Here is a 26,629-nt window from a genome sequence, read left to right as displayed (position 1 = left end):
CATAGTAAGATTACTAATTAAAACGAAGAACTAGCATAATTGATTTAAATGTACCAAATTTAACGGTTATGTAGTTTTGCATTGGTGCTCCTAAAATTGCGAAAAGTTTGAATTAAACCGAGATTGTTGATTGCAAAATTTATCTTCTTTCCGCGTGACTGCGAGCAAAGGGCGCATTTCGTAATTAACTCAAACAAACAAGACAACAATTGAGTCCGTCTGATTATACGGTGGTAATTAACATACGGGACAAATAGTTGTCTGACCCGAGATAAAAAGGGCTTACAAGACGTCAAACCGTGCCAGTCCTCCGCACCAAGCAAGCGACAAAGGTCGATTGTATTAGAAGACAGACCGAGCAACGAACGGTTACCGCAGCTGACGGCTTTTCACTTACGGGCATCTGGGCGGTGTTTTCCATCACGATCGTTGTAAAGGTGAGTCATATAAACATTTATTAGTGCCATTAAAAAGAAACCAATTGCATGTTGAAATTGCTGTCTATTAAAGTTTTCACAAACCTTGCTTTGAATGGAAAATTTACCGCGACTTCATACATGAGAATCCTGGACAACGCGACGCTTTTAACTTCCAGTGAAGAGGTTGTCGACGAGCGTACTGTTAGATTTGCCGAGTCATCAGAAAACTTACAAGTCAACGGTGACATCGCCATACAAACTCATATAGGCATCCTTGCGATGACTTTTTTTGTTGGTGGTGGGGGGACCCAAGACTTATTTGATCATGGACTTATTACTGAGACCTTGGAGTAATCGTATTGTCAGTATAATTACTCCAAGCTGAGACAGTCTGAACCCTCTACTCGAGTTGTTTACCAATACCAGACTGAAAGCCATACCGCAAGACACAATAGAAGTGTCGATGTAACAGTACATGTAATTGTTCCAAATGTCCGGTGAATTCGAAGTAGTGAATCGGAGAAAGGAGGTCTTCACTGTTCACCGTCACGCCTCGTCTAAATCTACAAGGTCACTGCCACTATTCTAAATTGAGGAACCCCCCATCGTCCAAAAATAATACTGAAGGTTGCCATGAAAGTATCATCCACAGTCTTACATTGGTGTAATATGTTTCTCTAATTAGTGTCTACTTGTTTACGACTCAAGGTGTTTTATCACAGACAAGGAAGCAACCTTGCCTGTGATTCTATTTATAACTGATAGCCTCAAACTATTTTGGAAAGACATGCCTCCATGCCAACCTGTCCTGTTGTGTTGGTGGTAAACGTCGCCAATGGCCACACACACACTACGTACACTATAACATGGTTTCTAAGTAGAAATTCGATTTGACACAGTTCCCATGGACATATTTGGGAGCGTACTGACTGGTGTGGGAAAAATGCCTGTGAATGAATACTCTTTTTGGTTCACCCATCACGCTTGACTGAAACGAGCTACTGTGCTACATCTTTGAATGTGGAATTTGCGGTTTATTAATGGTCCAGACTCGACCACAGAAAGCGGCCTCCCGCGTAGTGTTCGTCAAGAGCCGTCGAAGATCTTTAGAAAGCGGTGTTTTACATGTAGTTTGCGTTTGTAAAGTTATCCATAATTGTGCCGATGGTAGTATGAAGGGAAAGATGAACGAGTGCTTAAAACAGCATGCAGTGGCAGTTAATGTACACGTCTAGCTAGAAAGCAGGTCTCATTACGGAAGAAGGGGGCTACTTGGCGGCACGAAGCAGTGCAGTGTTACGACATACACGCCCGAACGCCTTAGAGTAGACTAGAGCATCACTGTAGCATGGAGGTGTAAAGGGGAGACCTCCTTGGCTCGAGGAACGAAACAATGCTTCCACGTCAGACGCTCATGTTTCTGATAACATGTCTCAAGTTCGAAAGAGTAAACTTAAGTTTCTTCAATCACCGAAGCTTTATGAATCAATATACCGGTACTCCATTGCATTCGCATTAGTAGCACCCAGCCCTGAAAATATTAACTATTCAATTAGAAAATCTGAAAAGTAAAATGTTGCATGTTGTTGTTTTTGGCAGCCCCTGTAAACCTTCTCCATCACTACCAACCTTATAAAGGATAAGCTTATTATGTAACATAATCAGCTGATGTGGTATTTACTTACGGCCTAGTCTGTAAACCAAGATAATATAGTAAACTTAAAAAGTTAACCTTGAACACTCTATTTGCTACCACAGGGATATCCCTGGGATGAAACCATACCTGGTAAGATCGCTACGTGAGGGTGGATGGTAATGTAGGCTAACAAACGTGTGGGTTGTAGATCCAGAATGTGTTACCATTGATACTTCCATGGTGTTACCGTTCTAACACTGTTACACATTTTCTAATACATACAAGGTGCCAACCACGTTCATCGTGCCCTCATACAGTCTTTTTACCCTTTCGTGTAATCTGGTAAACACAAATTATCGGTTAGATATTGGTATAGATTATGCAAAGAGTTGCCATGGTTATGCGATTCATTTGACTGAAATGTAAACTTTCTGCGCATTATGAGTGTGTGGCAATTGTCCAACCAAGATATGGCCCAACTCAATCATTAGATAATGAGACACTGCTGACGTGACACGTGACATTTTACGTGCCTCAACGTCTTATCCATATTACACACCAGTCCTTCCAGAAGTCATCGTGAAAATGAGAGGAGGAAATGTTGAGGTTAGACAAATATATTTACTGTGAGTGGAAATATAAATATGAATTGACATATTAGGTAGAGATACACGTAACACGAATATAGCAAGGGGCGGATATACGCCGAGATAGATCGATAAAGAGAGGAGAAGCTAGAGAAAAGCAAATATGGTTAACAGATACTCCATTGCGAGTTCTTCTAGAGTCGTTGATATACTTTTTGCACTAGTTACGGTGTTACAATTCGCGTAAGGTAACATACGATGCTTATCATTCAACGCATCACGGATGTATCAGGGTCTCCCCCAATACATTCATGAACGCACGAAGTCGACCTCGTCAAAGGGTAGAGTTACCTTTAGACTAGACCGACCAAACGGGAGCAGACGCTATTTGAGCCTATAATAACTCGACTGACATTGACCTCAATATCGGACCAATAACTAATTTATGGATCAATGCATAGACTCTAGAATGTTTACCCTGTATTAGTAGTCTGAATGCCAACGTGGTCTCTAATAACTGGAGGTGTAAATCGTAATGATACTGTATAGAAACTAGACTAAGGAGTATGTATCGGCTCGTCTACCCTGTCGAACAACTGAGGACCAACATACAGTATTCGGAATGTAGTATTCACTGTCTGTCCGTCTGTCTGTCTGTGTCTCTACCTCCGTTTCTCTGAATGAATGTCGTTCTGTCCCTCCTCCTCCTCTCTCTCTCTCTCTCTCTCTCTCTCTCTCTCTCTCTCTCTCTCTCTCTCTCTCTCTCTCTCTCTCTCTCTCTCTCTCTCTCTCTCTCTCTCTCTCTCTCCCCTTTGCTCGCGATCCACAATACTTTTACTCACTCTCCCACACTTCCCATGACCACTTTCTGATCATTCTCAATGGAATACACCATGACATTAATCTTAGGAGTATCACCAGCTGATCATTGGCCTTCGTTCGTTCATGATGACATCAAATACGCGAGTTTGTGACCTTATGGGGCCGTCTTGTCGCTCTTGGGAAAACTAATCCCGTTTCTTATATATGTTCCGACAGACGATATCCTGCAGGGACTCCTAGTCAGTTCTTTGGAGCAACTCCAAATTCCCACCGTCGAGAATTTTATAAATTGGAAAAGATTAAAGTAGAATCGTCATGCTGTTTTTATCAAAAACAGTTACTAGCAAATTCTAATCTTACGTTAAATAAATACTTCTAAAAAAGTACTGGGAATAAACGACAATGTTTAATTACGTTACATGTTTGTCAACAGTCAATGATTATGATGATTATCACTATAACCACTTCCACCAAAACTTCCACCAAAATCACCACCATCATTACCACCATCATTACCATCATCACCACCACCACCACCATCATCATCATCATCATCATCATTACATCATCATCATTACATCATCATCATCATCATCATCATCATCAACATCATCATCATCATCATCATCATCACCACCACCACCACCATCACCATCATCATCATCATCATCATCATCATCATCATCATCATCATCATCACATCATCCCCCGACTACGTTTTCTCTCTATAATCAAACACATTGTTTCCGTGACCAAGTTCGTAAAAGTTTGTTTTCTATGTTTGTTTTTTGTCTACACTTTCCTCGACTGGGGATTGCAACTGTCTCATGTGACTGTTCATGAACTCGAACGTATTACCAACGGTTGAACATCAAGTTCACTAGTGTCCGATGATGTCTCGGAGGTCATTGCACTGAGACAATGCAATTTCTTGACTTCTTCCCACCCTATATTCATAAATATGAGTGTGTCCCTGGAATAGTCAACAATTCTCACGTTATTCATTTATACGGTTTCACCAAGTGTGTGTCGTCAGTGATACTCCCGACAAGTTCGTCATTTTGTGTTCCAGTCGATAATTCGCGTCGCGCAATTATGTCAGGCAGCAGGTGGGCCTAGTACCCGTCTTGAACTGTCAACTATACCTCACAAGAAGCACATTTAGTCATACTGTCCCGGGCCGCTTCGTCCTTGTTTTTGCGACCTGTATCCTTCGAGTTTACTCGTTTCCCCAATAGGGTGTCCGAGTATTTAGAAAACAAACATAGTTGCCTATCAGACCATGTATTCATGGCAATACCTTTATTTCACTCGCAGAAAAATGGCTGTATCAGGAAAGATTTTCTTGATAGTATTTATCACCTTGGTCGCTTTCTCTGGTGAAACACTAGCATGGGACAGACTGTGTGGCAGGACATTAGCAGACATGTTATCTCTGGTGTGCCATGGCAGAGGTTATTACACGGATGTAACGAAGCAGAGAACTAGACTAACTAGAGAAGCAGGTAAGACTAATTAATTATATATGCATAAACTAGTGACTCCACAGAAATGATTCACTACTGCAATCTTCTTTAGGAGCAAGATAAATAGTTCAATGTTTAATAAAAATCTAAATTCTTTTATTTTTGGGGTGCACGTGGGCAGTGTAAATAATTTAATTTTCATCCTACAAAATCAATTTTACTTTTAATGGAATCTGTTTTGTTCCATAAAAAGAAATATTTCTCAAATCAATGGAAGAATTTTCCTCACTACATACTGACTTTGTAATCATAGCAATTCTACATACTGAACAGATTTGAAATTAATTGTCCTGTCTGGAACAATATTCATTTGGCCAATTTAGTTGGGGGGGGGGGGGGGTTCTGAGGCCTATGTAAACGGTTTCATTTTTTACCCTACATAGCACAATTAGTCCCATTCTAGTCTTATCAGGGTGGTTGTAAATACTCAACACAGGAACGCTTCTCAACAGAGGGATATAACACCTCAGATCCACCATCACTGCTGTTAGAATAGAATAGCTGACCTCATTAAGTTTTGACCTACATTTCGTTCATGTGACCCAAATTGGAAGAATTAGGTTATAGATGTTATGTCCCTCCAGGTATCAACTCTGATATAAAAACAGCCAAAAGCCGAGTCCAAATAATTTGACTTTAACCGTGTAACTCCCCACTCAGCGGTCTGAGGTAAAATATCTATTTTATTCACAACTTCAAAAATCACGTGTACGGAGCTTATAAGTTCTAGCCTAGAGTCCAGTCCTGTACCCCGGTGGTAAAGGTGAGCGCCAAAAATCACCCCAAACAACTGAATTCTAGGCTCTAAAAGTTCGGGCATAGCTGGTCTATCATTTGTAAAAAGAGCTTGCACGATGACGGATGGAGCGAGGTTGGTGTTTTGATAATTTGAGATACATGGGGGCGAGGTTGGTGTTTTGATAATTTGAGATACATGGAATCTCGTTTCTTTGGCGTTGTAATAGTATTGAGTCTATGTTCTATTTTTTTTCAGTTTTCCAAGACGAAGACGAGGCACACAAGTTTTTTGGTGGCAGTGCTTACGGAGAACGTACACAGCGTCGACGTGGTTCTGGTCTTATTGTTGTCGAATGTTGCGAGAATTCGTGCGATTACTCTACTGTTGAAAGTTACTGTGCACCTTGGCCAAAGGACATGGACCCGGCTCTCCGATTTGCTGGCTTCAAGTTTGGTAGCTGGGAAGATGAGGACTACTACCGAAAGTATCACCCTGAAGAGTTTGAAATGACAACTTGGGCAGCGCCGACAACGACCGAACCTACTACTTCTTTCGAATCCCATACTGTGAATGTTAGGACCACCACGTCCGAAGGCGAAACTACTTCTGAAAGCAATGCAAGTGATTCCCAAGAAGTGGTTCAGTCGGACAGAAACTCGGACGATATCGAATCTCAGGATTTTGACAAGGATAACAATGAACAAGAAGATTATTCGATGAATGAAGACAGAATGTCGAGAAAACACAAAAAAGCCAAACGTTTACAGAAAGAAAGAAAGGAGAGGAAATCTAGAGGAAAAACTAAAAATTACACAAAACCTAAATCTGTTCTTTCAAGACTCGTTGAAAATATTGAGGTAAGGATAACAATTCAAGAATTTCACCTTTCTGTGTTTGTTTGTTTGTTTGTTTGTTTGTTTGTTTGTCTGTTTGTTTGTTTGTTTGTCTGTTTGGTATTTTTTAAGGACCAATAATTGACAATAAAAAGACAAACCGTTTTCTGTCATTTCAAACACCCAATTGAAATATGAAATACGCTATTTGTTTCTTAAATGCGCACTAAAGATTTCTAGAAAAACTCACGGAAAAAGATAATGCAAATAAACAGAAAGTTATGACGATTTACGCAGACAAACAGAATTTTGATTGAAACCTTGTTGCCCTGTGTTTCAAGGTGGTGCTACACTTTTTAGGCTACTATAGTTTTGTTACGCTCTGTTGCCTTAGTGACAGTTTCTCTCTCTTATTCTGTAGACTGCGTCTCCAAGTTACGGACAAGCTAAAGACGACGATGATGATAGATGGTGGATGGTAGAAGATCCACAATTTGAAATCGGAGACAACGATGGAAAATCGTCTGGGGAATGGCATCGAAAACCGAACGGAAATAGTACAAAAGGGAAGCGTAGACGAAAGAAGGGCAAAGCAGATGCAAGTGTGGTCAAAGGTCGTCAGGAGAGGTCATCGGTCAGAGGTCACCAGGAGAGGTCATTGATAATGAATCGTCAGGAGAGAAGGACACGCTTCTCGATCTATTCATGAATATTCAAATATGACAAGAGAGATAAAACTGAGCCGCCGACTGTACCCATGAACTACGCCCTCTACGGTGAGGCATGGGATGGATACAAGTTGGCTCGCTACTTCTGTTCCGACGTTGTGATATCATCAAGCCATGAACAATTCGGGATTAGTATAGGGGTAAAATCAAGAGATCACTTTGTGACTATTTATTTTGTGCCATTGATGACAATATCCAAATGCTGTAGAGTGGGAGTTTTGAGTCTTCAAGCTTTATTTTATTTGTTTATTTTTTTCTTTGGAGTGACGTCAGAGGTGAACGGAAAATTTCGGAAGATTGCTCATCAACTTTGTGACTTTGTGACGTCATACTTTACCAAACCCACACTGCCATTCTTGTGTAAAAAGTCGTAAAGAACTTTAATGCAGTATCTGCAATGCCGTTCTCTTCGAGTTGAAAAACAAACTTTTTCGGTTGGATCAGAAAAAATTATTTCGGTGTCATAGAGATATCTTTTCAAAAATTAAAAATTAATATATTGGTTTTAAGTCATTGATAGGAGAAGATAAACAAACAACAAACAAACAATCAATCAATCAATCAAACAAACTAATAATTGAACGTTGATATAGTAAACCCGCAGTATGGACCAGATAGGATCAGGTGACTGTGTTTCTCCCTTATCAGACTGTACGAGACAGCTGACAATATACTACATCCACCCAAGTCATTTTTAGCACAACTGAACTTGTTCAGTAGTGCTATAGGGATCGCCCGGCGTCTGTCTGTCTGTGTGTGTGTGTGTGTGTGTGTGTGTGTGTGGATGTGTGTGTGTGTGTAAACAACTTAAAGTCAAAAACCGCTGAACCGATTGCCACGATATTTGGTGGGTCCATTACTTTGGGTGTCTAGTTGGGAAATTGTTCAAATCAAAATGATCGCATCACAGGTGTGTGATTTGGGTCAAAAAATGTGATTTTTGGTCAAAAAACTTAAACTCAGAAACTACTGGGCAGATTGGTGCGAAATTTGGTGGGAACATTCTTAAGGTGGTGTAAAGTAAGATTTGTTCATGACGGGATGATTCCATCAGTGATATGCAAATTAGGGCTAAAAATGTGTCTTTTTGGTTAAAAATCTATAATTCTAAAACTACTGAGCAGATTGGGCTGAAATTTAATGGGAATGTATCTAGGGATGTATGGACGAAGAAATGTTAACCTTACCATGATTCCATGAGTGATATGCAAATTAGGTGTAAAAATGTTCATTTTTGGTCAAAAACTTATATCTCAAAAAGTACTTGGTCAATTAGTCTGAAACTTGGCGAGATGTTTCTGAAACTGTTATTCTGCAGATTTTCTTAAAAACATTTTGACAAAATTGGCCCTAGCGACCATGACCATGCCCTTAGCAACAACCAAATGGCAGTATATTTTGGTCAAATAACAACATCATCTGGTAAGCAAGTGAGTAAACATTCAAAAAATGTATGCAAATACCCTAGCAACCATGACCACGCCCATAGCAACAGCCAAACGGTGGTGTATTTCACAAAGATAACAACAGGGTTTAATAGATAATTGAATAAACATCCAAAAAATGTATGTAAATTTGCATAGCAACAAGACCACGCCCATAACAACAGCCAAATAATCACGTATATTGCAAAGATAACAACAGGAATAGAAAGACAGATGAATTAACATTCAAAAAATGTATGCAAATACCCTAGTAACCATGACCACGCCCATAGCAACAGCCAAACGGTGGTGTATTTCACAAAGATAACAACAGGGTTTAATAGACAATTGAATAAACATTCAAAAAATGTATGTAAATTTTCCTAGCAACAAGACCACACCCATAGCAACAGCCAAATGATCACGTATATTGCAAAGACAATATCAGGAATTCATACACAAGTGAACAAAAACATACACAAATGTATGCAAATATATCTAACAACATGACCACGCCCATAGCAACAGCCAAATGATAGCATTTATCGTAAAGATAACAACATGGTTGGATAGGCAACTGGATAGTTATTCAGCAAATAAACACCTATTGTTAGCATAGACTAGCATATGGATAAACATTTTTAAAAACTACAGTTGTGCTACAACGCCATTGGCGGTATTTTTTCTAATAAGTTGAGTCGTAGGCAATAGTGTGGAGATACTGAATCGTCAATTGTAATTTGTGTTTGCTTTTACTATAGCAGTTCACCATTAATTAATTGACACCGTGTCTGGATCTCTGATCCAACTATAATTTTCGAATCCTTTTTTTTATTTGTGGTTGAATTTCTTCAATTCTTTCTTCGTTTAAGAAGAATACTTAGAGAGAGAGAGAGAGAGAGAGAGAGAGAGAGAGTGTGTGTGTGTGTGTGTGTGTATGTGTGTTTGATGGAGTCAGATAGACAGACAGTCATGGAGAAAAACAGACAGAGACAGACAGACAGACAGACAGACAGACAGACAGACAGACAGGAAATTAAGAATCTTCAATATTGAGTGAAAAAAGATTATATAATTCTAAAAAAATACACAAAACAAATTTACTACAACTGTCATTACATCACAAACAATGTCTTCGATTACAAGAATTGATATTTGAAAGACTAAATAAGAACGAGGTTTGTGGAAGGGGTCCCTAAACATTCTTATTTCGCAATGAACATACATCTTATTGACATGCAGCGGACTTTTAAGAAATGGTTAAATCTATGTATAATGTAAATGGATGTACTATTTTATTTGGTTAGTAGCTGTGAAGTTAGCATCACTTGCCAGCCTTGTAGCTAGCTCGCTGTATGTTTTCCTATTTGTTTGGCACACAAAGTGCGCTCTGGCCGCGAGGGAAGAAAGGAAATCACGTACATAAATTTGCTCCGTCTGTTGGTAGCATATCATACTCCTATTACGCATGAGCAAAGCGTTGGCTTCGTGGCGCAAGACTACGTTACTGTGAAGTAAAACTACCATCATGCCATGTTTTGCCTACGTTCACTAAAGTCATGTGCCACTTCAAGTTTTGAGAAAAATACTATGAAATATATGGAAAGGACAAAGTGTGATTTTTTGAATTAAAAAAAATGAATCTTATTCTGATAAGTGGGTCGATGTTACTTTTGAAGTCGAGATTTGTATGTATGTATGTATGTATGTATGTATGTATGTATGTATGTATGTATGTATGTATGTATGTATGCATGCATGCGTGTGTGTGTGTGTGTATGTATGTATATAAAGCTGACTTTTTTGTTATAACATTATCTGCATCACATACATTGACATTTATTTTATTCTCGAAACATACACATGGAAATCAAGTTGAAACACAAGAGGTTTTCGTTAAGCAGCTACCTTTATTGTAATATACTGCAGAAAGTTCTTATCACAAGTAGCAAAGCATATTACTGTACCTTGTGAAAGTAAAGTACATCTCGAAAACGAAAGATCTCATTTTCCCAAAAACTACTCTAGATGGCGCTGTTGTTGACTACAACTGTGCCTTTTGACGGGCGCTGAACTGTGGCATGTGAAATGATTGCGTGTTAGGAGTGCTGTTGACAAAAAGAGAACGGTAATAAAGAAAGAGTAACGCTCATTTGTAACTTTTTATGAACCTCCTTTTTGTGTTTTATATATTGTAACATACTATGTAACAGTTACTAACATTCACATTTAAATAAATACAAATAATTGAAAGCCTGCCGGGAAGAAAAAAATTACATTAGCCCTCAGACCACTATAGAGTATAATGTCATAGAATTTTATCCTACCGTTGCCCGGGTAACAGGTAAAGACGTTAACAACAGTCATGTCTGGACATATATGAAATGTTAATCGAAAACACACATAGTATGTACCTCGGGAATAGAATATATAAACTTGTGGTGCTATTTTGAAGAATTTCAACTCATTTTCAATTAAAGGAGCACAAACTGATGAGTTTTATACATTTTTGGGGTGAGATTTATACTACTTACATCAGTAGAAATGATGTAGGTTTGGTGTTTCACTCATGTAATATAAATTTTTTTACACACACTCAGACAACTTCTAATGCAATAGAAACTATTACATAGGTGCCATGCACAGTGGGGGATGTAGAGGTAGTCCATTTGAAATGTGGACTATCAGTTAGACAATTAACAATTACAGCAATTAAAATCATCAAGTCCATGTGTAATGTTTTCATTAGAAGCCTGTTTTTGCTGTATTGTGAAAGAATAGCAATGCTTATCAGCGTTCAATGTGATTGGGTAAAGGATCCTGCTGTGTTACGATATTATTAATAAGTCAAGTATATCTAACAAACAGGTTCAAAACTTGAAAGTTTCAGGCGCAGCGAGGGCAGCTTTAACCCATATTTAGAATCCAATATGGCCGCTGAATTCTGTGTTATTCAAGTTAAACTCTATAGGAAAAACCCAAGATTGTCTATTTACTTGCCAATAATACCGTAAGTTCCAAATGTTATCGGATTATGTTATAATGGCAAAGAAGAAGCTTTCGTATGGAAACGTAGAGCTATCTGTCGAACTTTCAGTTGATTTTCTGTGAAATTGGTCCCTTGGGCACTTTTCCAGTCAAACATAGTGTTATGCTGTGTCATTAAGCCATGGCATAACTCAACGTGGTGCTTGAAATTTGGGATGGATAGGGGGTTACGTAGTTCTAATAACGCATCGGGTTTATCAATAAACAAATAGCAATTTATCTGCACATGCGTATAAGACGACCACTAAACTTTAAATAGGTTAAAAAAATGTCGGTTTATAGTGGTGGTTACGAAAAAGAGTTTTCTAACCCACATGAAATTATTGCTAAGTTACGGGCAAGAAATGATTCATATTTTTACATATGACGTCACACTCACCTTATTATGGTCGGTTAATGCATGAATGACCACAGCCATTGGAACAACATACTTGATTTTCATTTTGACAGTCGGCATGGCTTCGGCACTCTTCAATACACGCACCGGCAATATCCGAGGTATCGGGACACCCTGTGTAGTCAAAAAAATGAAAAAAGTTGTGAAAATTGAATCACAACTCTCCCTTATTATATTCATATACACGTGGAGGCTTACTCCAGAAAGAACTAATTTGAATATGCAAATTTAAATCCAGTCGGTTGTAAATTGTCACACAATTTTCATCAATTTTGGGGATATTGCGCAAAATCATCCCACAGTAGGAACACATTTTTGGGTCTGGTGAACATATTTCCGGGAAGTTGACATCATTTCCATATGCATTTTAAACATGTTATTCGAAAATATCCAACATCGACTTTGATTAGAGCCTGGAAACTCGTAATCCAAAATCGCTCGCACCGGAAGTCACGTGACAGTACATTTCTTCCAAGTAATGAAAAATGGGCTTACATGTACGAGGCCTGTTCGTAGTAATTAAGATGTACGTGAATTGTTCAGCCTGCAATGTTGGATATGAAGTATTCCCCAGCATGCACTGCTATGGGGACTCGAAGAGATCCGGTGTGACCGACCTTGGATGAGTTTCCCAGACTTTCGGCTGAGTGGTCTTGTATTAGAGCCCGGGCCCCCAGGAGTGGGAGTCTGGGTAACCGAGACTAGAAAACTTACTGATTGTACAATCTAACAAGTTGCCTTCCATGTCGAAGAATTCTGCGTTACAGCCTCCACAATAGTTAGGTCGACACTCTGCTGCAGGATAGTCTGCACAGGAAGTGACGTCACATGGATTAGTGACACACTGGACACCGGGGCACTCGTCTGAAATAACAAATTGAAATGATTTAATATCGTGAGATTGGCAAGAAACACCAAATCGGAACTCTGTTTCATATATATATTGTTCTTAAAACCATGTTGTTTCACCGTTGCCACATGAGACTTAGCAGACATACATATTTATTAGATGCACACTGAATATTCATGATTACTTATCTAAAGGTAATATACACTTATGAGTCATGAATATGTATTAGATGAACACTGAATATTCATGACTATTTATCTGAAGGAAATACACACTTAGGAGTCATGAATATGGATTAGATGAACACTGAATATTCATGACTTTATCTGAAGGAAATACATACTTAGGAGTCATGAATATGTATTAGATGAACACTGAATATTCATGACTACTTATCTAAAGGTAATAAGCACTTAGGAATAGTGTGAGAAAAATCGAGATGAAAAGGAGTTTCAATTTGATGTTTCTTCAAGTTGGCAATCACGCAAAATTTATGAAAATACATATATTTCCTGTCATGGCGTTAACGTTCCCGGGTCATTTCTGGGGGTATACTATGTTAATAAATAGGAAAATTATGACGGTGAGGTCGCTTGCCTACCTGGAATCTCGCAGATGAATTTCAATTTACTTGAACAACCCTTAATATCCCAGGGATAAGTATATTTATTATTAAGCCATTTGGACCTGAAAGACAAAACAATATACATGTGAAGAGTGGTTAGAGTGGCCAGCTTGCCTGGCACCTACAGATTTCACATTTGAGGCTAGCCAGTCTGTTTGGAATGATGTAAGCCTTAGTCCTTGGGCAAAATTTGAAGCGTGTGTTTCAGTCAGCAATTACATAATTGGGGACCTGATAGGATAAAAATTGCAATGTGAATTTAGTTAGTTCACTTGTAACCTAGACTGTAAGATACGTCGTGACGTTTCGCCCTCACCGACCTCCTCTCAGGGGTTGCCTGATGTTTGAGGGCGCCCCGTCACGGCGTACCTTACAGACTACTTGTAACCGTGAAAAAGAATTTCACCAGTTCACTATTAAGAAACTGTTTGCGGGACTGCACTCTCACGAGGAAGATCCCCTGTGTGGATTTGAGTAATTTAATACACTTTTAGTTGCTACCCATACTCTCAGTGTTTTATCTTCGCACTCTGTGTTTTTGTCGAGTCTTGATAAAATAGAAATTAAAAAAGAACTGTTACACTGGGAGTTATACGCCATATCATAGTATAGAAACTTTTAGTTGTATGGAGTTTGTCGGTTGGATTAGGATAATCGAACTGAATAGATTATCTCCGTTTAAGTTGAACTGTTTATGTATGATCATATATACCCAGTATCACTTCAAATGCAATTCAATTACCCATCGAACATGTACAACAACTTTCCTTATTACGCTCGAGCTCTTATCTGGCAAACTTTACCACATATTGCAATTAACGTGACTGTCCGTCTACTTCCCTTATTTGAGTATAAGTTTGCTTGGTCTAAACTGTGATCCATACTGTCCTTTACCGAATCATAACTGCCATTAATTGTCCCAAATGTTGCCTCGTAAGGAAAATTTTTGGTATTTTTTTATTTCTTTTAGTCTAAACTTTCATCTTAATCCTGTAATGGTCTAAAATGGGGTATTGACTTTTGGTCAAAATGGGTCTAGAATGGGGTCTTGGGTTTCCAGCACTGGCCACACACCCCTACCAGAGCTTACCACTGGTACCGCCCCCGGGAGCCACACACCCCTAACCAGTGAACAGAGCTGGCCATTGGTACCGCCCCCGGAGTGGACACACAATCTGGCTTTTGATTTTTGTGTCGCAGTATTAACGTTATTCTCTGGTCTTCCTTGAACCCTGACCCTTCTGCCAGACACCTTAGGTCGGCAAAATCTATATCCGGGTCATAAATATAAACTGTAGAATTTATAATTCAATGCTTAGTTCGACTTACTTTATTCTTACACACTCCTTCGATTGAAAATTCCCGGGAGCATTTTTACCCCAGTTTGAGTACGTCATAGCAGTTCTATCATACCACCTAAAGACCTCCTGTCTCTTATCATATCTCAATCCAATCCAATACGCATGCGTACCCGTAGTACTAGCAATCATCACGTTCAACCTGTTTTCGAAATAATCGTTTGCCACGCTGCTGTCAGGCTGTGCAAGCTGTCCCCCTTTATTCTCACAAATGTTTGCGGCCTCTTCCCATTTCACTTTCTCGTCCACGACAACAAATCTTTCTATAAACAGTTAGAAAAGAGAAAAAATGAATGTCATCGTGTTTTACAAATTACACCTCGTTGTAAAGTAGCAAAGTATTAATTAGGCCAAACAAAAAAAATGCGTTTCCGACAAGGAAAATAAAACAGTTGTTTGGTTCCGGTTACCCGACCCCACCTAATTTTTCACGCCGACCCTAAACATTTTTTTTACGTATTCGAGAAGAAAAATAATAAAATCGAAAAGTCTCGCAAGAAATAGTGGATGCGTAAACTGACATCAACTTAAAAAAATATAAAACTGTTCTTTCAATCTGTAATGGCTGTACATCTGATGAGAAGAAACCAATAACACAGAGACCATATGGAAAACAATGGAAAACATAACTACCTGAACTAGACACTCACATATGAAAAAAATTAAGTAAAATAAAATAAACAATCTACCTACCCCATCTATTCTAAAATTGAATGTAAGCGGAACCACACATTTTTTTACTCCGAACCTGACCGATCCTAGTCTAAGCCCCCAACCATAAACATTGTTGTTGTTGTTTTGTATGGGAAACTGTCCATATATTATACATGGTATAGAAGAGACTGAACATTGAAATATTGCTTTTGAATACTTGAAACTAAAGGTTAATGCATACTCGTTAGTTTTAACGACCGGAGCATAAAATTCGTCACGTTCATTATTCGTCCATCTCATTATGCGAGCATGTGTTGATGACGTCACAGAATTAGAACTGAACAAAACATTTCCAGTGAGCGTGAATAATGATATTATGAAATCAACTGGTAGCTCTTTCAGGATCAGACGGTCACTAGAAAATACACACGCAACGTTTGCGAGATATAAAAAAAAATTCAATTTTCGGTGAACGATTTGCACCAGTCGGTTTGCCATTTCACTTATAGTTAAAACTACACTTGCTGGTACGGAAACGTTTTTTGAAACGTTTAGTTAGATACAACACACTCTTGACGGTATTTGTGTAGCTACGGTGCAATAAATCTAATGAAATTGATTTTTGAGTCCGCACTTAAAAATCAACATCCCAGGAAATACATCAGCCCACTCTTTCACTTTTTTTTTTTTTTACAATACTTAACTTGTAAAATGTGTAACTGGTAATATTTTAAAGTTGATGTCAGTTTCCGCACCCACTATTTCTCGTGAGATTTCACAATTTTTTGCGATTTTGTTTTTTTCTCGAATACATAAAAAAGTTTAGGGTCAGAAGTGAAACGCTAGGTGGGGGTCGGGTAACCAGAACCAAACAATTATTTTTTAGGCCTAAGGATTATATAGGGTGTTTCTGTTGGTCTGGGTTTGCTTTTTGCTAGAACTCAGCTGTTTTTACGCCTATCCTTTTAACCCTTCTCCAAAATGGACCTTTGAGGTGTTACATGTAATATTTATCATTCATAGATTCTTTATAATACTTACTTGTATCAGCGGTCATTGCTCTACTAGTACGATCCTGTGTATATCAAAATAAAATCATGTCAAAAGCTCGTATGATAGATAAGGACAGACAGAGAGACAGAGAGACAGAGAGACAGACAGACAGACAGACAGACATACATACATACATACATACATACATACATACATACATACATACATACATACATACATACACACAGACAGAGAGACAGGCATACACACAGACAGACCGCAGACAGACAGACAGACAGACAGATCACTCAAACAAATTATGATCTTTAGTATCGGTGACCAATAATAATTCATCAATCGATTAATTTCTGCTAAGATTGATAATATATTAAATTACTCCAAGGAATATTCAATAATAATGATAATAATTTATTCTGTTATGAATTATGGTAAAAGAATCTGAACTTATTATGATATACTATGTATACTTAGACACTTACAAAGATATCATCAGATTGTACAGAGTATAGTATCTGACAAACAACGACCAGGCCATATATAAAGAGGACTGCCATCTTTATCAGAGTCTGTCACAGTGTCTTTGCTTCTGTTAAATAATTACACACCTCTAGTGTTAATTAAGTCAAGTTATGTTAAGAATAACGTTAGGTTAGGCATAATATGAGAGAGAGAGAGAGAGAGAGAGAGAGAGAGAGAGAGAGAGAGAGAGAGAGAGAGAGAGAGAGAGAGAGAGAGAGAGAGAGAGAGAGAGAGAGAGAGAGAGAGAGAGAGAGAGAGAGAGAGAGAGAGAGAGAGAGAGAGAGAGAGAGAGAGCGATTTAAAAATTATTTATTTTCTGTGAGGTTAATTAAACGACATTTCATCTGGAAGATAAAGGATTGTATATTCTGCAAACACTTTCGCAGTGAGTTACCTGTCACTTCGTGTGGATAATCTTTAAAAGCAACCTTTGACGGCTAGCTTGAACTTGCAGTTTATAGCAACTGATATATGAAACACTGCCAATTAAATGAAAGTAGCGAGGCTGTGAGAGTCTAAAAAAGTTATGCGAAAAAGCAAAGAAACATATAATACAATGTACTGTTTAATAGTAACTCAGAATACATCACTTTGATGTTGTGACTGATACATAATTAATTTTTATTAATATTTTCACTGATTTGAATACATATGTAAAATAATATTGTTACGAAGTCATGGAATTTCGCAATAACCAGTGCGTTTACGATTACTAGTACAGGCAAACAGCTACTAAAATATTTGCGATAAAGCTTGAACAGTTGTAGTTCGCAACTTACCTTTGAGAGACTCAACAAGCTGGAAGAAGGACGGCTTGATGTAAACGGTTTAGTCCTCACTGGGGAAGGCTTTGTTATTATACAACATTTCATACGGCATGTAGAAAAAAATATTTTGTTTAACAACAATCACTGTGAATGTTTGGATTTCTACTATGATATTGTCAACATCGGTAATATTTAGTATGTTAGTGCCGTGCACATAATTATATTGTCTCAGGTAGTTTTAAATAAATAATCTGGTGTGTAAAATAAAAAAGTTCACCGAGTCAAAATTACGTTATAAAAAGTGTTCCAGGATTCAGTAATAACAAGAATAAAAAAAAGTAGTGGCCATAGAGTACCCGGATGTGCGACCTAGATATGGAGATACGATTGCGTGTGGAAATGAAAACATGTTAGATGGCTTTATTCTTTCTGAACTGTGTAAAACTGTTCGATTGGATTTATTTCGGTTTGACATTAGTTTAATAGGCACTTAGTATTTATCAATTACTGGCTTTTAGTAGCATTGCGTGTTTGCTGATTTAATAAGTACTCAATAAGTACGGGTTTCACAACATACCACCATCTAAAGCCACCATCTGAGATAGACAGACGGGTGGATGAGTAGATGGATGTATGGACAGACAGTCACGGATATATATATATAGATAGATATAGATAGATAGATAGATAGATAGATAGATAGATAGATAGACAGACAGACAGACAGACAGACGGACGGACGGACAGACAGACAGACAGATAGATAGATAGATAGATAGATAGATAGAAAGACAGACAGACATATATATATAGAGAGGAACAGAGATAGATAGATAGATAGATAATATAGATAGATAGATAGATAAATTATTGTACAAAAAGCTTTTGTTTTTTGTTTTTTATAAAACAACATTTTAGTCAAATAAGCCTGGATAATTGAGCACATCTATTTACATACCAATGTCAGATTCGTACTTCAGAAATACTTCAAAGTTGCAAATTGTCAAAGCGCCCTCAATGTTGATACAGCATTTTATGACAATTTCTCACTTTCCCTTTGCTTTTTCCCTTTGTCTGTCTGTCTGTCTGTCTCTTTCTCTCTCTCCCCCTCCCTCCCGTCCTCCCTCTATATATATCTCTCTCCAGCTCTCTCTCTCTCTCTCTCTCTCTCTCTCTCTCTCTCTCTCTCTCTCTCTCTCTCTCTCTCTCTCTCTCTCTCTCTCTCCGTTTGCATATTTTCAACTGTCTCATCCCCACTCTATCTACCTGTTTATCTTTCTAACTGTATGCATATATATACGCTTCTCTCTATATTTGCCTGTCTTGAAATAAGTGTTGGCGCTATCTAGATTGTTACTGTCTATACCGTTATGTCTATCGCTCTGTGTCTACCACTCTACATCTGACTCTATGGCTCTCTCTCTTCTCTCCCTCCCTCCCTCCAAAAAAATGATAAAATCTCCTGTACTTCTTTGACGTGTAGTTTATGTGTTAGGGGTATACTTTGGCTTACCAACTTTGGCTTATCGTCGTCTACGGGGAGATATGATTGAACTCTATAAAATTATGTCAGGGAAATATGACACTCGAGTGACTGATTTTGTCAAGACCAGACATTGTGACACTAGAGGGCATCAATATAAACTGTTCAAAGTCCATACAAGGCTGGATATTAGTAAAAAATTTCTTTTGTACATAGAAGTATAAACCAATGGAATAGTCTCCCCAAATAATGTGGTGGATGCACAAAATCTATATACTTTTGAGAGACGTTTAGATAGACACTGGGAAGGACTTACAAATGAAATGTAATTGAAGACTATGCAAGCATACGCACTGATAAGACTTTAGTTAACCATGATCTGATATCAGAGGCCTAAATAAGGCCTATAATCAGAATTGTACCTGTATACCTGTATGCCTGTATACGTCATAATAAGCATAGCACTGAAACCTAAGGCATAACTAAGATTGGGTCCAATATCAACTCGGGCCGATCAGTTAACACACACTTCTATTGCTTCCAGTGGATGTACCCCTTCTCCCAATTGTCCAATTGTTAATTTAAACTCATAAGTAACTCCCTCCCCAAAATTTGGCTTAAAAATTAAAAAGATATAGGTATATGATCTCAGGTATAGTGTTTCTAATACTCTCAGCATCCCACAGGTCAACGATCTAATCTTCCCGTCACGGAGCTAAAATGTTACCTGCGTTATCTTAAGAATTCAGATTCTCCCCAGATGTGTATTGAGCTGGAAAAATACATAATAAACATTGATTGATTTATGATTGGCAATTATGCCTAACAAAAAAATTATGTGGTTCCGGTCATCCGTCCCCACTTGGTTGTTCACGCCGATCATAAACTTTTTTTTAGGTATTTAAGAAAAAAATAATAAAATCGCGAAAATTAAACAGAAATAGTGGATGCGGAAACAGACATCAACCTGAAAAGAAAATATAAAACCGTTCTTCCAATCTGCAATGGCTGTACATCTGATGAGAAGAAACCAATAACACAGAGACCATATGGAAAACAACGAAAACATATCTACCTGAACTAGACACTCATATATATATATATATATATATATATATATATATATATATATATATATATATATATATATATATATATATATATATATATATATATATATATATATATATATATATATATATATACCCTGCGCTCTGCCACTGCGGTATAGAGCACTGTCTTAGCAGATTGATACTCACCGAGTTATATATATATATATATATATATACAAAACTATTGCGCTCTGCCACTGCCGTATAGAGCACTGTCTTAGCAGATTGATACTCACCAAGTTATATATATATCTATATATCTATATATATATATATATATACTCGGTGAGTATCAATCTGCTAAGACAGTGCTCTATACCGCAGTGGCAGAGCGTAATAGTTTTGGTAGTACTGTAACTCTTTCATGGGTGTAACTCGGAGTTTCACGCATATTGCGATCATCAGACACTCTGAGAGTGTCTGATGATCGCAATATGCGTGAAACTCCGAGTTACACCCAAGAAAGAGTTCCAGTACTACCAAAACTATATATATATATATATATATATATATATATATATATATATATATATATATATATATATATATATATATATATATATATATATATATATATATATATATATATATATATATATACCCCATCTATTCTAAAATTGAGCGTTGTCTGAACCACACAATTTCTTTTGTTAGGCCTTACGTTGTTGTAAATTCACTTGTAACCATGGGTTCAAAAGAGCCGTTCTTTATTTACCGAAGACACTTTTACAAAGACCTTTACAATTCAACCCCTTCTAAAGAATAAGCGGGACATTTAATTTTACGAAAGGGTTATGTCAGCTAAAAATGATGGTACAGCAGACTGAAACATGTGCTCTCTTCAAACATCTCTGCTGAAAGCGGACAAAAAGGTGTAAGGTGATTTTTTTTATGTGAGTGGCTTGTTATGTTCAGCTGACTATGATAGAACATCATCCGTATTGAGTTGGTAATCTGCAATAAGTCTTCAAATTCTATATAGCTAATAGGTGTGATTAGAGTGTCATATTACACGCTGACACTCTAAGGGACAACGTCGTGTAATCTCAAACTCCCACAATAAAACGATATTGGATGGAATCAGACATTGATGATAGCATACCATTTAGAACCGAGTCAGACTGTAGATCTAGAAGAGGAGACGTTAAAGAAACATCAACTTTCAAACCGATCCAAGAACCCCGGTTTCTCGTTAATTAAAAGTTACTACACATGCTACATGGAAGCATATACATAGGAATAAAAGGGACACAACAACCTGGCTTTAAATATTTTTCGGTGTAATTTTATATGCATATTAAAGTGTACTCAAAGTAAACAACTTACTTATCTATACTTTAGCCACCATTTGCAATTAACTGAACTCAAACCTGGTATGATCTGATAATGTAATTCAAAAATGTACTGGAACTCACTACTATGCAATCAGCAGTTCTAAGAATACCATGTACCAGAACACGAATTGTAATATATGTCATAGAAGATATGCACCGACTTTAACATTATACTAGGATAGTAAATCAACGTTTTATTTGTAGTGTATTTTCACGTGAGCAAAAAACTTAAAAACTCAACTTGTACCATTTTAAGTGTCAAGGAAAGATTCAACAAAAATATATAAAACAATAACAAAGATGTACAGTGCTACAATTGATAGTTTTGTTCGATGCAGACTTAAATGTTCGAACCCATTCTCAGTTAAAATAAAAAATAAATCGAGTCACCGTACGAACTTTTTAGATAGAGGTCAAAATGTCTAGAATCCAATATGGCCGCCCAATACTGTGGTAAAACTTACGCCATTTTAGAATCCAATATGGCCGCCCAATACTGTGGTAAAACTTACACCATTTTAGAATCCAATATGGCCGCAATACTGTGTTTACCCTTTGGAAAAATAAAAGATTTTTTTGAAAAACAAGATTGTAGACCCGAAATTTCTTTTATTATTTCAAACGGACAAGAAGCAAGCTTCTATATGGCACAGTTTGAAGTGAATTTGAGAACTTTCGTTTTCAGTGGCATTTTCTACACAGTACCTTAAGGGAATCTCTGCTGTTGTCACTTTTTTCTTGCGTTAGATCTTTCTGATAAGCAACATATACTGAATTATTTTCTAAAGAATCTCGATGGTATACCCAACTTGCTCCGTCTCTATCTTGTAAACTTAGCCAATGTCAATTTGAAAAATTACTAGTACTGAGTACGTTATACAAATTTTACCTTTCGGTTGCGGTATATCATTTCCAAACATGTACAGATTTATTTTTGTAACCGGAAGTTTTGACACTAGTCAAATGTAAGGATAAGCATCATGACCATAATATTGAACGGGAAATACTATATGACACCATCGTCTTGGGAAATTCATGTGTTAAAATTATTCCCACTTGTCACTCTCCGTATTTGAAGAGTAAAATTTCATAGTTACCGATAATAATCGCCTCACTAATCACCTACATTATGTATATCGTGAAAACATGTGTTTTAGCTTGATTGCAGAGAAGTTTGTAGATAAGTAGCCTTCTTCAAAGGAAACGTCTTTTAATACAACCAGCGAATAAAAGACACCAGTGCGTTTGTGATAAAGGAGTTAAAGTTGATTTTTTTAAAATCAAAATTCCAAAATAAATACCCCAATACTAGTCCACATGGCCACTTTAAATTAGTGTGGGTGACTTCATTTGAATTTGAAATGTCATCTAAGCTCCTGTTTGAGCTAGATGTGAGAAGAGATTGGAAGCCACGGACAGTATCTAGAATAGTGTTTAAACATAATAAATAAACATACTAAATGTAAAAAAGTAAGAAACAAGTTGACAGATCACCAGCTGCTGGATAATTAGATACTGTTCCCCAATATTTGTCTTCCTTCAGCCGAGGAAAATACGAGTGACATAAGGAGCCTTTGTCACTACGAGTCGCTAGACGAGCATTTTCCGGGTGAACGAAAAAATATATTGGAGAGTAAAATAATCATACCAGTGCTAGTAATATCACAGAAAAAGCGTGGTAAGTAATGGCAATTTTGAACGTTTTGACTCATATTTCGAACACAGCAGAACCAGTGACGTAGACACGCATTGTTGTGACATAAACGCGTGTTGTCGTGACGTAGAACGACCAGAGCCTAGTATTCCGTATGTTTTGTTCAACTTGGCTCTTGTTTGGTATAATTTGCTGTATACTCATATATCACTATTCATAACATAACCAATCCATATTTCGTAATGTGGAACTGCAATAACTTCCGTACCCATTGTTTACTTTAGTAATTACATAGGGTTTTCGTGTGGATTTAATCAGAATTGAATGATACATATTCAAAAATGTGAGACATTTGAGCGTACTATTTTGACGGTAAATCTCAAATGCTGAAAATCTTCAGTTGTTACACAAACATACATACACAAAAAGACACACACACGTACACATGAACACAAAACACATGCGTACACCGACACATATACATATATATATATATATATATATATATATATATATATATATATATATATATATATCAAACATCGTATCAAAATAGTTGCATCTGTTTTTGGATGTATGTGAGTTGCATTTATTCAGAACCTACGTTTCAACAGTTGAACAGGCTGACCGTCACGGTGAATTGTAGAAGTATTCTGTATTCTTCAGGTACAATAATATTATGGTCAGAATTGTAACAAAGAGACGCGGATAATAGTATGATGCATGTTGGGAAGGGGTGGGGATGAGGGTTATGCAGTTTTCAATTAAATGGCTACTTTTTTGGTAACAGTATGTCATTTCATTTTGTCAGATAGAGTGTGATTATTTTTGTCCAGGGAAGACTGTATTATACAAATAACACTCAGAATTTAGGACGTAAATAAATTCACACCATGGAGCTATCTAGCGCGTACCACACACATGTCTGAATTGTCTGATATCACCAATACATTGACAAATCATTGCCATGACAACAAGGTGGAGAAATCACCAAGTCTTCACTCTCGTTTATTAAGTGAAATGTGTGCCATAAGAGTATTGACTGAACCTATCTTATTTGATGCCGTGAAATGTGATACTGATATTTATAATAAATTATAATGATTTAGCCTTTGTTATATCTAAAGTACTCAATTATGTAAGTCTTACATTTTATATATGTAGAACTCTGAAATTCTGTCTGTATGTATGTATGTATGTATGTATGTATGTATGTATGTATGTATGTATGTATGTATGTATGTATGTATATATGTATGTATATATGTATGTATGTATGTATGTATGTATGTATGTATGTATGTATGTATGTATGTATGTATGTATGTATGTATGTCCATCGGTGTGCCTGCCTGTCTGTTTGTCCGTCCGTCCGTGTCCATCAGTCTATCCATCCGTCAGTCTGTATATCTACCTATCTACCTATCTATCTATCTATCTATCTATCTATCTATCTATCTATCTATCTATCTATCTATCTATCTATCTATCTATCTATCTATCTATCTATCTATCTATCCATCTCTCTGTCTGCCACTCTGTCTGTCTTCCTGTGTACATGGCTATCTGTCCGGTAACAGTTTCATGACTATGAATGTTGTCATAGTCGAAAATAATGATTAAATACGTCCTGTCAGCGTTTAGAAAAATAAAGAAGCTGTTAACAAAACGTTTTGTTTTATAAAATTTCGTATGTTTCATTCATGTTAGCTAACTGAATAATTATCGGATACTTTAATTCATTTTTTAAGTCGATACGCGAAGTAACAGGAAACAAAAAGAGAATAGAATTTAGAGATGCTCACATTTTGAAAACTGTTTGACAATGGTACTCCGTTTGCAAACTTGATATTAACGTCTGTTTTTTTTCTGTGGACAGTGTTGGTCTATCGCTGACCTCTTTCCTATCATCTGTTCTTTTGAACAGTTAACTGGGTTATCTCAAGTAGTTGTATACAGTAAATGTGTTAATAACTAAGAACTTGAGGGGTCTTGGTGCGACCTGCTGTAACTTGAATGATTTCCCCATCTTGTCAGAAACGATACCGTTAACACTGAGTATTTTTTGCCCTGTCACATACACGTGTTGCAAGTGCATCCCGTGGAAGATAAAGCGAAGCAACCTACTGCAAAAGAAAACCGAACAATCTTGGAAGTTCACATTCTTATGCGTAGGAAGTGCCCATGCTTAGATTGATTTGTCGATTTAAAATACCCGGCTATTTGTCTCATCAGCAAGATCGTAAGATTGACGTCAACCTACACATTGAGGGGGCCTGTAAAAACTGCATAAAGTGACTTTAAGGGAGACCAAATCACATGAGGTAGGTGGAACTTGATATTGAGCAATCATTCACAAGTTTTTTCCATATCGGAAATTAGTTAATCTATAATGTTGAACGTTATCTACTGAAAATTGGTAGATTTGTAAAATTCAGAAGTGCTATTTACGATTAACATGGGTATACGCATTTATCTAGTAAATGGCTCTCCTCTGTCGTCAAAAATTTAGGCGCGCACAGGGAATGTCAGATACTACATTCAGCGTGCCATGGGGTTGAATGTTTACTTTTCTGTGGTTGTCACCATAGGTCTTGAAGTTTTAACAACACAACCCTTCGTCGGTAACACTTGGACAAGCATTTTGTGATAATTTATTCATGATGGACATAAAATTTACACATTTCATTGATAGACGTTGAAGAACTGCTACATTCATTAAAAATATTCTCACCTCTCTGGCACTTTATACGAACATATTTGCGTGACCGGACACTCCAATTCCCTTTGCTATATCTACTCGCGATGGTGAATACGACAGTAAACAGCCCTTTGTATTCTGTATTGACTTTATGGTCTGCAAAGTTTTCCCGCGGTAACATCGGCGGCAAATCAACTAATAGTCTGACCTTGTACCCGAACATACTTTGACAGATCGACATGGTTTGTTTTTTTCGCGAAATAACTTTACCCGCGCAAAATAGGGTATACCGAAAACTCACCCTATGTCATTCATGAAGTATTTAAACGTTACACAACTAAACCGGAAAGATATGCCAGTAGTATTTCAACAAACGTCACAGTCAAACAATGCAAGTTA

The 26,629-nt window shown here is 37.2% G+C and overlaps 3 protein-coding genes across 4 annotated transcripts in view; 2 read left to right on the top strand and 1 right to left on the bottom strand.

Annotated features, from left to right (window-relative positions):
• Positions 1-305: 305 nt before the first annotated feature.
• Positions 306-7,286, top strand: LOC144453035 (uncharacterized). The gene is made up of 4 exons (XM_078144302.1): positions 306-437; positions 4,782-4,969; positions 5,985-6,586; positions 6,984-7,286. Exons 2-4 carry the CDS (start codon positions 4,786-4,788, stop codon positions 7,269-7,271), a joined length of 1,074 nt encoding a protein of 357 aa, XP_078000428.1. The 5' UTR covers positions 306-437; positions 4,782-4,785; the 3' UTR covers positions 7,272-7,286.
• Positions 7,287-10,643: 3,357 nt separating this feature from the next.
• LOC144452637 (salivary C-type lectin 1-like) overlaps positions 10,644-26,629 on the bottom strand; it is a 112,535-nt gene continuing 96,549 nt past the window's right edge. The window contains exons 2-9 of one of the 2 annotated variants that reach the window (XM_078143764.1): positions 17,959-18,027; positions 17,140-17,246; positions 16,688-16,721; positions 14,964-15,255; positions 13,611-13,696; positions 12,874-13,023; positions 12,142-12,273; positions 10,644-10,822 (exon numbers count right to left, since the gene is read on the bottom strand). In XM_078143764.1, the coding sequence (XP_077999890.1) occupies positions 12,146-12,273; positions 12,874-13,023; positions 13,611-13,696; positions 14,964-15,255; positions 16,688-16,721; positions 17,140-17,214 (765 nt within the window). In that variant the 5' untranslated portion in view covers positions 17,215-17,246; positions 17,959-18,027 and the 3' untranslated portion in view covers positions 10,644-10,822; positions 12,142-12,145. The remainder of the gene's footprint in view (positions 10,823-12,141; positions 12,274-12,873; positions 13,024-13,610; positions 13,697-14,963; positions 15,256-16,687; positions 16,722-17,139; positions 17,247-17,958; positions 18,028-26,629) is intronic. The other variant, XM_078143765.1, reaches the window with a different exon arrangement.
• LOC144452860 (insulin-like peptide 7) overlaps positions 25,537-26,629 on the top strand; it is a 38,327-nt gene continuing 37,234 nt past the window's right edge. The window contains exon 1 of the mRNA XM_078144045.1: positions 25,537-25,853. The gene's annotated coding sequence lies outside the window, so the exon portion shown is untranslated. The remainder of the gene's footprint in view (positions 25,854-26,629) is intronic.

The sequence above is a fragment of the Glandiceps talaboti genome, chromosome 23, assembly GCF_964340395.1.
Source record: "Glandiceps talaboti chromosome 23, keGlaTala1.1, whole genome shotgun sequence".
Classification (NCBI taxonomy): Eukaryota; Metazoa; Hemichordata; class Enteropneusta; family Spengelidae; genus Glandiceps; species Glandiceps talaboti.
Note: the sequence above shows the minus strand (reverse complement) of the source record. Positions and strands in the feature narration are given on the sequence as shown.

Excerpts from the sequence above, each read along its gene's own strand:
- LOC144453035 (XM_078144302.1), top strand. The coding sequence starts at position 4,786 with ATGGCTGTATCAGGAAAGATTTTCTTGATAGTATTTATCACCTTGGTC. Across the intron at positions 4,970-5,984 it reads TAGACTAACTAGAGAAGCAG|TTTTCCAAGACGAAGACGAG; the intron begins GTAAGACTAATT and ends ATTTTTTTTCAG. Across the intron at positions 6,587-6,983 it reads GACTCGTTGAAAATATTGAG|ACTGCGTCTCCAAGTTACGG; the intron begins GTAAGGATAACA and ends CTTATTCTGTAG.